Consider the following 13,497-nt stretch of genomic DNA (forward strand, 5'->3'; position numbering starts at 1 on the left):
CTATGTTGGGTGCATATTTATAATGGTTATATCCTCTCATTGCACCAACTTCTTTATCATTATGTAATGTCCTTTTTTGTCTCTTGTTATTTTCTTTGTTTTGAAATCTATTTTGTCTGATATAAGTACTACAACTCCTGCTTTTTTCTTTGTATTATTTGCATAGAATATCTTTTTCTGTCCCTTCACTTTTAGTCTGTGTATGTCTTTGGGTCTGAAATGAGTCTCTTGTAGGCAGCATATAGATGGGTCTTGCTTTTTTATCCATTCTTCCACTTTGCGTCTTTTGATTGGTGTATTCAGTCCATTTACATTTAAGGTGATTATCAATAAATATGTACTTATTGCCATTGTAGGCTTTAGATCTCTGGTTACCAAAGGTTCAAGGATAGCTTCTATACTATCTGACAGTCTACCTTAAGTAGTTGATTACTCTATCTCAAACATAATCTAAAGGTTCTTTTTTTTAATGTTTCCTCTTCTTTTTCTTCTTCTGTCTCCACTCTTTATATATTAGGTGTCATGTTCTGTACTCTTTGTATATCCCTTGACTAACTTTGTGAGTAGTTGATTTAATTTTGTATTTGCTTAGTAATTAATTGGTCTGCTATGTTAGCTGTGGCTTTAATTTCTCTGTTTACAGCTATTTAGGCTTAGGAGCATTTCCATCTACAGCATTCTCTTTGAGATAGCTTATAGAAATGGTTTATTGGTGGTGACTTCCCTCAACTTTTGCTAAGCTGGAAATGTTTAATCCCTGCTTTATATTTAAATGATGATTGGGTAGAGTATTTTTGGTTGGAGGCCCTTCTGTTTCATTGCATTAAATATATCATGCCACTCCCTTGTGTCCTGTAAGATTTCTGCTGAGAAGTCTGCTGATAGCCTGATGGGTTTCCTTTATAAATTATTTTTTCCCTCTGGCTGCTTTCAGTACTCTCTCCTTGATCTGTGCCATTTTACTTATTGTATGTCTTGGTGTTGTCTTCCTAGGGTTCCTTTTTTTGGGTTATCTTTGTGCTTCCATGACCTGAGTGTTTCCTTCCCCAGACTGGGGAAGTTTTCAACAATTATTTCCTCAAAGAGACTTTCTATCCCTTTGTTTCTCTCTTCTTCTGGTACTCCTATAATGCGAGTGTTGTTTCATTTGGATTGGTCACACAGCTCTCTTAGTATTCTTTCATTCCTATAGGTTCTTTTTTCTCTGTGTTTTTTGGCTTCATTGTTTTCTTGCTCCCTAATTTCCAGATCATTCACAACTTCTTCAACCTGCGTAAGACTATTAATTCCCTCCATTGTATTTTTCATTTCAGATATTGTATTCTTCAGTTCTGAGTGGCTTTTTTGGAGGTATTCTATCTTTTTGTTGTGGTCCTCCTACCTGAGATCTTGAATAGATCTATGAACATGTTTATGACTTTTACTTTGAAGTCTTTATCAAAAGATTGATGATTTCAGTTTCACTCAGACCTCTCTATGGTATTTGATTTTGTTGTTTGGACCAAATTCCTCTGCCTCTTCTTTTTTTCAGTGTTTTGTATGGAGTAATAGCTTTATGAAGGAGGCTCCCTCTAGTGCTCAGAAGCTCAGTTTCCTGTGCAGGAGTCCCAGCTGTTGGCATGCAGTGGGCAGGGTGGGCACCTTTATGCCCTGCTTGTAGTGATCTGATTTCAAGTGGCCTATGTGGTCCTTCGGCTGACCAGGCAAGCAGGGAGAATACTTGGAACTGTGCCACTGGAGTTGCTGTGGGCAGGGCTGCCCCCACCCCACCTTGCAGCAATGATGGGGCCACAGGAGAGTGGGATAAGTGCCTGCCATGAGGAAGAAACTCCCAAAACTGGCTCCCACAGTACTTCTGCAGCTGGGCCAAAATAGGACCTAGAAAGCTGGAAGGATCCCCCTCTCTTTTCCTGGCTGCATTGCCTGCCTACACTGCTGGGTCAAGTGAGCGACTCATGCAGGGAGGTGCCTCCATGCTACACTGCTGGAGCTGTTGTGGGTGGAGCTGCCCTCTGTCCTGCCTCCTGCCATGGTGGGGCCACTGGCCAGCAGGACTGGTGCCTGCTGGGAAGAAAGAGCTCCTGGGGCTGTTCTGAAATAGGGCTGGGAAATCTGGGGGTTCTTCATCTGCCTACCAAGGAGCAAAGTTTGATTGTACTGCTGTCTGGTTGGCCGCGCACCACAGGGTGGAGCCTCAGGACCATGTTGCCTGCCAGGCAGATGGAGCTTCTGAAGCGCCTGAGGGCTCCCAACCTGTTGGGCTGAGGGGCGGCTGGGAAGGTGTTGTCCACCTGACCTTTCTCCTAAGCACAGAGCACTGTGTAACCCTTGCACCTCTGGCACCCCTCTTGCTGCTGGGAAGTCTTTGAAACTGTCCGCTTTGTTTTTTTTCTCAGGGGGCTGATAGAGTGTGTTTGTTCTCCACAAACAGCTGGGATTTCATCCTCTCCAAGTGTCCCACCTGTCTCTGTTGTCCAGCCCCACTAATCACCAGGGCACTATGTAATGTGGGTTCGTGTTCCTGGAGCAGATCTCCAGGGCCAGGTGTTCAGCAATCCTGGTCTTCTACTCCCTCCATGCCCCCTTCCTCTTCATTCCACCTGTGGGCTGGGGGACATGGAGGTTTTGGGTCCTACTGGATTGTGGCTTTACCACTTTACCCTTTTCTGTAGGGTCTTCTCTTCTGCCCCAGATGTAGGTAGTCAGTTCTGTAGTCTTCAGGTCATTTTCAGTTTTAGTTGTATTTGCTGTATTTCTGTGTTCTATGTGATGTGAGGAGGAGATTTTTGCCTTGCCTTCCTACATGGCCATCTTTTTCCCAGAATCAACAGATATAAATGTATAGATTTAAAGTGTGTAAGTTTAGGCTTTTGATATATGTATGCATTGTGTAATAATTCTTATAATTGAAAGTTGGCGCTCCTTGACCTACATCTCCCCAATTCCCCCCTTCAGCCCCTAACATCACCATTCTCTTCTGTTTCCATGGAATCTTTTTTGTTTTCTTTTCTTTAAACTCTGCCTATAAGTGATACCATACAGTATTTTTCTCTCTGTCTTCTTTCACCTAGCAAAATGTCCTTCAGGTTCACCCATGTTGTCATAGATGGCAGAATTTCCCTTCCTTTATTGTTGCTGAATAATATTCCAATGGAATATTATTATGAATGGTTATCCCATTCCATTTTCTTTACATAATGGTTTCTTAACACCTATATACAGAGGGGCAGGTGAAAAGCTTAGTGGAATTATACAGTAGGTTTTGGAAGGCTCTGGGAAAAGGGGTAATAGTTTGGTGAGCCCAGAAGGTGAAAATTTCAGTGCTTGGGAGGTAGCCCACAATCATACCCTTGAAGACCCCTACTCATCCCCATCAAGAGTCTGGTACAATTTCTGGTGCCTTCTCATTCTCCAAGGAATGGATGATTTGAAAATGTCAGCCTGGTGGGTAGGCTTCAGCATGCTCTTTATAAGTATAGACAAAGTGAAGTTACCCCTGGAAGCTTTGTAAGCAATTGGTAAGTCAGAAAGCAGCCATAGCAAAAGGTCAGGATAAATGGCATGTGATGATAACAGCTCCTAGGCTGCATGAGAGATCCTTAGATATGTCACTGTAGAAAGTACTAGAAATAACTGGGTGCTGAGGTCCTGGCATAATGTAGGCAGAGATTTTCAAGCCATAAATATTTGGATTATAGCTATTTAAACAAACTATACTAAGATTTAAAGAGAAACCTGCACAAGATGATATGGTCACCATTTATTGTTTTGAATTGGGGATGTTGGTCTCTATAATGAAAACAACATATAGAAAGAAATGAGATGCTAATGAATATTCCATTTTGTTTGTTCATCAGAATATCCTTGATCTTATTGACTGGGTTTATAATTAAATGCTGTCCACTTGGACTCAGAATTAAATTTTTACATGAAAGAATTGTTTACTGAATGAAAAAAATACCATTTATATATTATTTAAGAACATACAGCATTTCACTTGATGAAAAAGTCCCATTGTTCTTTTTTAAAGTTGGTAAAATACACAAAAATAGTAGACAGTAGAGGACCAAATTAGGCAGGCAATTGCATTTTCCCCTTTTTCTAAATCTAATATTGGTGATTTTGACTGTGTCCCCTTTAACAGGTGCTAATTCTGTTAAAAATATTGCAAAATAACCAGAGCAGGAAAACAAACAACAGCAAATGATATCTAATATAAAGTGAATAGACAGTAAAGGAAAAGAGGAGAAAAGATTTCAAATAATCGATTGGAAACATAACTAAAGGTCAGCAGTTCTTTCTTGCTCTCATTCTGAAAACAAATATTAGATTGATTAAAGCAGATATACTTTGAAATGCCATAAAGGGTGCCTCTTCTGGTGAAGTATTGATAAACTGCCTGAGTGTATCACTGGCATTTTCATTTTACTAGCCCAGGAAGGAGAGTCAGGGAGTGGATTTTTACCTCTCTGCCCAGCCACTGTGAATTGCTTAGACAGTTTGTGTGTGTGTGTGTGTGTGTGTGTGTGTGTGTGTGTGTGTGTGTGTGTGTGTGTGTGTGTGTGTGTGTGTGTGCGCGCGTGCATGCTGGGGGTGAGGGGGTGCTCTACACTATTACATGCTAGGTTAAAAGGGTCTTTCTGTGGGGCCCCTTTGAATTCTCTTGTCAGATCATGGGAAATGCAGCCTGTGATGAGCTGAACTTCATTATTCAGTTTACTGGAGTTTTGTGTCAACAGCAACTACCTGGAAAGGTTTTATGCTCACACCCCATTTTCTTGGTGGGGGATTTATAGGCTTATTTGGCAAAATCATGCTGAGGTAGAGTCACTCTGTGTCTTCAAACAAACAGCCACCCCGCTGCCACTGATCAGTGTTCCTGGGATGGTGGTGATTGAAATTCAGCACTTAGAGAGACTTAATTGGCACATGATCTCTGTTAAGCATATGCCCCCACCACAGGTATGCCATCTGATATACCCGTAGGGTGCCCAGCACCTCACACATGCTCGCATTTTGCTAAAGAAGCAGGTTTTGAACAGGTCCTTGAAGGAAGCCTGTGCAGTGGTTTAGGAGAGGGGTGAGGGGTGGATCTGGAGCACAGATCCTCAGATCTTGCCTGTCTTTGCGTTACCCTAGTTCTTCATTTCCTCGAACTCAGAACAAACCTAAGGAGTTCTGGTATGCTTGCCATGAAAAGAAGTGTTCAGAATTTGTTCCAAAAGTTTCAGAATCTGCTCTTGCACGTTCAGTAAATCAAGCCCTGTGCTAGCAAAGTGGAACTTGGAAGGACTCAGCTCTCTTTGGTAGCTTGCTGCCTTGGAATTCAAGGTTAGAATGTTCTCTGCTCACTGTGGCTAGGACTGATCCCTTGGCCTTCAGATAAAATCCTGGAAATTGATATCAACATGTTCCTGCCAAGTTGGAAACAGCAGGACTGGGCCAAGTGTTCTAGGTTATGAGTATCAAGAGAGAACAATGAACCTCAGCAGGAAATAAAACAGATCCATTAGGTTATTTTCCTTACATAAGAAGAGCAAGTGAACAGCAAGAAGAGCAAGAAAATGTCAGTGCTTGGAAACACACTGCTCTGTGGCTCTTCCCAAGTATCCTGGCACCCAGGTCCTTCAGGTAACCAGGGGGACCCTGGCGCCTCTCTGCCCACACAGCCGTCCCAGTCTCTGTCCTCGGCACTGCCACCACGCTAGCCTCTGCTCTGCTCTCCTGCAGCCTTGCAGCCCTGTCACTGTGTGGTGCCCAGAGCACTGGGCAGAGCTCTTTATATAGAGTCACTAACATGTGTAGTGAGCTAACCAGCCTGGGCCAGGTGAGAATCCTGGCCGCAGGAACCTTCAGTTTATCCACACCTGGACTCCTGTTAAATGCTTAATAAATGTTTGTTGAATTCTGAATGAACTAAATAATTTGGGTTCCTCTGAGTAAGGTTGAAAATAGCATTAGGTTATAATCAGAGGAGGATTTGCTGTGATACTAACGAAGTTTAAGTTTCTGTGTCTCTCAGTTGCACAGGTTAATTCCCAGGACCTGTTACTAAATTTGAATTCATACATTAACATTCTGTTACTAAAGCTGCACCCCCCACCCCAAACACACACACAAATTCTGTAAGGTGCAGGACCCATGAAACAGATTTGCTCCTGTTAAAATGCCATCGCTAAGTAAGCCCTTGTGGCTTCCAACCATGGCTCTCCTGGAAATTGGGATATCAGAAGAAAATGATAAAGCCAAACCCACAAAGGACAAGGAAGGGAAGGGACATTAAAGAACCCCGTGCTCATTGAAGGGTGATTGGCATTTATTACCTAGTTTAACTTCTTACGGCAACCTTTTCTTAGCAATAGCATTGCTGTCCACCCCCACCTGTTAATAGGAGGGACGAGAAGAGGTTCAGAGAAGCGAAGTAACCTGTCCAGTGTGGTAGAGCTCCTAGGGCCGGGACCTACATCCTTGACCTTTCTCCTTCTCAGCCATCTGCTCGCTGTCTCTTGTATAGCTCTGCTTGTAGGCTGCATATTCAATAGCTCTACTCGCCTTCCCAGAAAGTGTTAAACCCCCCAGGGTAAGAAATGTCTGTATAGGCTGCAGGGTGAGAGGGAGAAAGTTGGTGAGGGATTCAGGTTGAGCATTTAAGAGAAGCCCCTGGCAAACCCTTCCTTAGTCAGTGTGAGCTTAAGCTGTAACAATTCATTCAATTATGTTAAGCACCCATTAAAGGGATCCTAAACCCTCCCTTGGGCCATTTCAGTTCTATGAGATTGTAATTGTTTGAGACTCACCGTGATTTCTTCTTTTGCCTTCAGGTGATTCTCATTTTGACAAAGCTCTATGACTATAACCTGGGGAGCATCACGGAGAGCTCACTTTGGAGGTGAGTAGATAAACTGAGCTAATGATTATTGTCTTATTTAAGCATGACACCATGCCTGCTCTCTCGAACCTTTCTTCTGATGGAAGCGTTTCTAGTTCTGTGTACTCCTTCCTTCTCTTCATTCTTGTCACTCAGCCATTGGCTGGCTTTATTTACAGGCAGGCCAGACTCTTGTTTCTTTATAGGCAACTGTTTTGGTCACAGGTCTTTTTGCTAAACTGTTCAGTAGGTTGTCTTTATGCATTTTGGTTCCCACAGTTCTCATATACTTTAGAGCTTATTGGAGCAGAAGCGAAAGAATGGAGGTATCTTTGCAGTGGGGAATCAATGCGACCTCTAGGTCTGCAGAGCCCTGGCAGCTCTGAATGCACCTTTCTCAGATCAGCTTCCCATCCACGGGCCCGCAGCTTGCTAGCACCCCGGAGGTGTGCATACACACCTTTACCTCTGGGTTCATGCTGTACTATCTCACACATAGAGAGTGTGCAATAAATGCTTTTTTCAAATGAATGCTGCAGATCCTTTAGGAGCAGACTAATTCACTGAACACCATGTGCATTTAGGCTGCCAAGAGTCTGAAACCAGGAACAGCAAATTCCTCAGAAACCCAGGCAGCAGCTGTTCTCCCCTTTTTTTCTTGGGGACTCTGTGCTGTTGGTTCCCAAAATCTGCTTTATTGATCTTATCCTGCCTGGCTGTTTGCCAGCCTATGTCAAATGACCACACTGGAGCCAGTCCTAAGCCTGAGAGCATGGTCCGTGATTGGTTAGGCCTGGATCATGTGAAATTCCTGAGCCTCGGAGACAATGGAGACAATCTCAGGATGACATTCAGTGATCACTGGCTTGGCATGAAGCCCAGAGTCTGATTGGTCAGTGCCAGGATTATAATGTTGGCTAAATGTGTTGAGTATCTCTTCTGATCAGCCACCCTGAACACATACACTTGTGCTCACAAACTAGTGGGAGGAGTTATACCAATAACAGAAAAGTGGCAGAGGTCTCTAGGCAGTCTAGTGGGTGTGCACCTGTAACTCTGGGGTGGGGGAGAATTCTGGGGCAAAATACCTTTGAAACCGAAATCAGTCAAAGGGAGAAATAAAGTGCAAGAAACCCATTTATTTCTTACAAGCAGTCATCTACTTCTGCTGTCCCAGTGTCTCTTGCAACCTGGCTGCAGAAGAAGAGAGGCCCAGTGCAGATAAGCTCTTCTCACCCATATAATTACCTACTGATACGGAGATGAACTACTTGTCTCCACCCCTTGGAAACAGCTATTGATATGGAGATGAACTAAGGCCAGGCACGAGATTCTGGAAATATTGCAATTGTACCCACAGTACCCCATAAGATCCATGGGGGATATCATCACCTGTCCGTTCATGTGACCAGGAGAGGCTGGCTGCTGTCTCAGTCTGAAGGCCAGGGACTTAGGGAGAGAGACTCTAGCCAGCCCGATTGTGTCAGGAGTGCAACCCTGGTACAATCAGCAATGACTCCAGAGGGGAGGTTGATTTGCATAGATCATGGATTGAGTAAATACCCAACAGGAATCTACCATTCCCAACAAGGGGTTTGTTCATTAATTCTTTTTTTAAACATAATGTCTGTTTTCCATCAGGTTTGCACTATGTACAAACAAAAAGTTCTGTGCATTAGGAAAAACCCTACTAGATCAAAGAAAATGATAAATCCTATTCATTTATTTGTTTGGCATTTAGATTATTGAACTCCTCCACCAAATAGGAGGTCAGTTATGCAGAATTCTGTCCCAAGCAAATTATGGAACTGAATTAAAGTGTGGGAAGTTTGGTAGGAGCCTCAAAAAGTACCATTCTTTAAGGCATTAGGGACTTGCCACTGCTGTCTTGTTTTGAATTCAATACCCGTCCCTCAGATTCTGTAACTCTTAAGTGGGCTTATAGTTCCTTGACAGATTTTTCTAATGTATGTATATATATGTGAGAGTAAAAGCCAGGTTTTATTCTGCAGCACATCTGCCATTTAAGTGTAGCTGGCATATTAGAAAGTTAAAAGATAGGCAATTCTATTTCAGTGGGACAGAAGCTATTAACAGCAGCCAAAACTCTCAACTTGAGCAGAGGCAAGGGCATGCTTGTGGGACATGAGAAGCAGCTTGTCCTAGCCTGCCAAAGTTCAGGTTCGGTGGGCTGGTTTCTCTGCTGGGGCATTGTTACCTATGCCCCATCCTAGGAAGAATATTCTTTTCTCCTCTTAAGGGAGCGAGTTGGTGAAGTAAAAATGACACTGCATTCTGGTAGTATCAGGCCTCCCTTCTGAGGGAACATTCTCCATGGGTTAAGCTTGGCAAAGCAGGGCAAGAATGAGCTGCTGCCTCTTCAGTCTTAGGATCAATTTCAGTGGAAGACACACACACGCACACACACACGCACACACGCACACACGCACACATATCCATAGGTAAATATATATGCATGCATACATATGTATATATACACATACACACTTAATATGGCCACAAATATATTTACTCATCCACCTACAATAGTCTTTTGACATATGTCATATGTCATACATGTCATGTTTGGCAAATGACTATCATTGGTGTTCTATACCATTAGGACCACTCATTTATTTATTTATTGAAATATAGTTGACATGCAATATCGTATTGGTTTCAGGTATATAATACACTGATTCAACAATTACGTACATTACTAAATGCTCACCATGATAAATGTAGTTACCATCTGTCAACGTACAAAGATATTACAATATTATTGACTATTCTCTATGCTGTACTTTCATCCTCATGACTAATTGATTTGGTAATTAGAAGTTTGTACCTCTTTATACAGTCATCCACTTCTCTCATCCCCTTGAATTTCTCATTTAATACTTTGGTAGACAAACACATCCCTTAACATATAAATTAGAAAAGAAAAAAAGTGAAGGAGAAAGAAAAATATTTAGAATACTGCACAAGTACTTTTGGTGAGGTTTGCAGTTTGAGTGGCTCATAAAGCCCGTGTTTTGTCTTTAAAGAACGTCTTTGAGGTTAGTAATTTCCTAGGAGTAGAGGAGAGGGGCAGGTCTATATGGGTCAGGGATGAGGGTTAGGAAGAGAAGTCCTCATGGTTCTTAGTCACCTAATTCAACCCTGCTTGGAGACTAGCCTTCTAAGTGTGGACTCATTGGACTTGATTTTCTCCTTCACCAACTCTAACTTGTCAGAAAGTCTGCCTAGGTCCAAAACTGGGGGCTTGCTGGAAACACAGGATAGATGTTAGGTATTCTCATGGCACCCACAGAACAGAGCTCTGGAGGTAGCACATAGATGATGCTCAGTAAGTAAATTTTTCATTCTAAGATGGAAAAGAGGACACATTTTTATTTAAGGCTTGACAAGTATCTGCTTTTGTACTCAGCAGAGGTTTTTTTTTTTAAATTCAGATATACAGTCTTATGGAGGTTTCACATGACCAACATTGTGATTTCAACATTCACCCATATTATCAAGTCCCCCCACCCTACTGCAATCACTGTCTATCAGCGTAGTAAGATGCTATAGAGTCACTACTTATCTTCTCCAAGCTGTATTGCCTTCCCCGTGACCTACCTATACTGTGTGTGCTAATTGTAATGCTCCTTCTAACTCCCTCCCCACCTACCCTTCCAAATCCCTTCCCGTCAGTCACTGTTAGTCCATTCTTGGGTTCTGTGAATCTGCTGCTGTTTTTTGTTCCTTCAGTTTTGCTTTGTTGTTATACTCCACCAATGAGTGAAATCATTTGGTACTTGTCTTTCTCCACCTAGCTTATTTCACTGAGCATAATACCCTCTAACACCATCCATGTTGTTGCAAATGGTAGGATTTGTTTACTTCCTATGGCTGAATAATATTCCATTGTGCATATGTACCACTTCTTATTTATCCATTCATCTACTGATGGATACTAAGATTGCTTCCATATTTTGGCTATTGGAAATACTGCTGCGATAAACATAGGGATGCATATGTCTTTTTTAATCAGGGATCTTATTTTCTTCAGGTAAATGCCTAGGAGTGGAATTCCTGGGTCAAATGGTATTTCTATTTTTTGTTTTTCAAGGAACCTCCATATTGCTTTCCACAATGGTTGAACTAATTTACATTTCCACCAACAGTGTAGGAGGGTCTCCCATTCACCGCATCCTCACCAGCATTTGTTGTTCTTTGTCTTTTGGATATTAGCCGTCCTAACTGGTGTGAGGTGATATCTCATTATGGTTTTAATTTGCATTTCCCTGATGATTAGCAATATGGAGCATCTTTTCATGTGCCTGTTGGCCATCTGAATTTCTTCTTTGAAGAAGTGTCTGTTTAGATCCTCCACTCATTTTTTAATCAGGTTATTTGCTTTTTGTGTGTTGAGGTGTGTGAGTTCTTTATATATTTTGAATGTTAACCCCTAATTGGATATGTTGTTTATGGATATATTCTCCCATACTGTAGGATGCCTTTTTGTTCTACTGATGGTATCCTTTGCTGTACAGAAGCTTTTTAGTTTACTGTAGTCCATTTGTTCATTTTTGCTTTTGTTTCCCTTGCCCAAGGAGATGTGTTCAGGAAAAAGTTGTTCTTGCCCATGTTTATATTCAAGAGATTTTTATCTGTGTTTTCTTCTGAGAGTTTTATGGTTTCATGACTTATATACAGGTCTTGATCCCTTTCAAGTTTACTTTTGTGTATGGAGTTAGACAATAATCCAGTTTCATTTTCTTACATGAAGCTGTCTGGTTTTGCCAATACCAGCTGTTGAAGAGGCTCTCATTTCCCCATGTATATCCATGGCTCCTTTATTGTATATTAATTGCCCATATATGTGTGGGTTTGTATCTGGGCTCTCTAGTCTGTTCTATTTGTCTATGGGTCTGTTCTTGTGCCAGTACCAAATTGTTTTGATTACTGTGGCTTTGTAGTAGAGCTTGAAGTTGGGAAGCATAATCCCCAGCTTTATTCTTCCTTCTCAGAATTGCTTTAGCTATTCAGGGTCTTTTGTGGTTCCATATGAATGTTAGAACTATTTGTTCTAGTTTGTTGAAGAATGCTGTTGGAGGTTTGATAGGGATTACATTGAATCTGTAGATTGCTTTAGGCACAAATGGCCATATTGACAATATTAATTCTTCCTATCCATGACCATGTGGTGTATTTCCATTTATTGGTGTCTTCTTTAATTTCTCTCATGAGTATCTTGTAGTTTTCAGAGTATAGGTATTTAACCCCCTTGCTTAGGTTTATGCCTGGGTATTCTTTTTGATGCAATTGTAAATGAATTGTTTTCCTGATTTCCATTTTTGCTAGTTTATTGTTAATATATAGAAATACAACAGGTATCTATTACTTTTATTTTTGTATCCTTCAACTTTGCTGAATTCAGGTATTAGTTCTAGTCACTTTGGGGTGGAGTTTTTAGGGTTTTTTATGTATGATATCATGTCATCTACAAACAGTGACAGTGACTTCTTCCTTACCAATCTGGATGCCTTTTATTTCTTTGTGTTGTCTGATTGCCATAGCTAGGACCACCAGTTCTGTGTTGAATAAAAGTGGTGTGAGTGGGCATCCTTGTCTTGTTCCCAATTTTAGAGGAAAAGCTTCTAGCTTTTCACTGTTAAGTATGATGTTGGCTCTGGGTTTGTCATATACGGCCTTTGCTATGTTGAGGTACTTGCCCTCTATGCCCATTTTGTTAAGTGTTTTTATCATGAATGGATGTTGAATTTTGTCAAATGCTTTTTCAGCATCTATTGAGAAGATCATGTAATTTTTGTCCTTCTTTTTGTTGATATTAATGATATTGATGGATTTTTTATTATTGTACTATCCTTGTATCCCTGGTATAAATCCCATTTGGTCATGATGGATGATCTTTTTGATGTATTTTTGAATTTGGTGTATTAATACATTTTTAAGTGTTTTGCATATATTTTAATTAGTGATATTGGTATATTGGTGTATGGTTTTTTTTGTGTGTGATATGTTTGTCTGGTTTTGGTATTACAGTGATGCTGGCCTCATAGAATGAGTTTGGTAGTATTCCCTCCTCTTTTATTTTTTTGAAAACTTTGGTGATGGTGTTAGGTCTTCTGTAAATGTTAATAAAATATAGCAGTGAACTCATCTGGTCTGGAGTTTTTGTTCCTAGGTAGTTTTATTTATTACGAATTCAATTTCCGTGCTGGTAATTGGTCTGTTCAGATTTTCTATTTCTTCCTACGTCAATTTGAAAGGTTGTATTTTTCTAAAAGTTGTCCATTTCTTCTAGGTTATCTAATTTGTTAGTATATAGTTTTTCATAGTATTCTCTAATGATTTGTTGTATTTTTGTGGTTCTGTAGTTACTTTTCCTTTCTCATTTCCGATCCTGTTTATGTGTGTACACTCTCTTTTGTTCTTGATAAGTTTGCCTAGGATTTATCTAATTTGTTTATTTTATCAAAGAACCAGCTCCTGGTTTCATGGATTCTTTCTGTTGTTTTGTTCTTCTCAATTGTATTTATTTCTGTCTGAATCTTTATTATGTCCCTCCTTCTACTGACATTGAGCCTCATTTGTTCTTTGTTTTCTAGTTTCATTAATTG

The 13,497-nt window shown here is 40.9% G+C and overlaps 1 protein-coding gene across 10 annotated transcripts in view; it reads left to right on the plus strand.

Annotated features, from left to right (window-relative positions):
* Positions 1–13,497, plus strand: part of SORCS1 (sortilin related VPS10 domain containing receptor 1) — a 502,721-nt gene that overhangs the window by 194,936 nt on the left and 294,288 nt on the right. For all 10 annotated transcript variants that reach the window (XR_012133041.1, XR_012133039.1, XR_012133040.1 and 7 more), the window contains exon 2: positions 6,822–6,889. Coding sequence is in view for 6 of the 10 variants with exons in the window: in XM_037001358.2 (XP_036857253.2) it covers positions 6,822–6,889 (68 nt within the window). In the remaining 4 variants the exon portion in view is untranslated. The remainder of the gene's footprint in view (positions 1–6,821; positions 6,890–13,497) is intronic.

Source organism: Manis javanica, chromosome 7 (assembly GCF_040802235.1).
Source record: "Manis javanica isolate MJ-LG chromosome 7, MJ_LKY, whole genome shotgun sequence".
NCBI classification, from domain to species: Eukaryota; Metazoa; Chordata; class Mammalia; order Pholidota; family Manidae; genus Manis; species Manis javanica.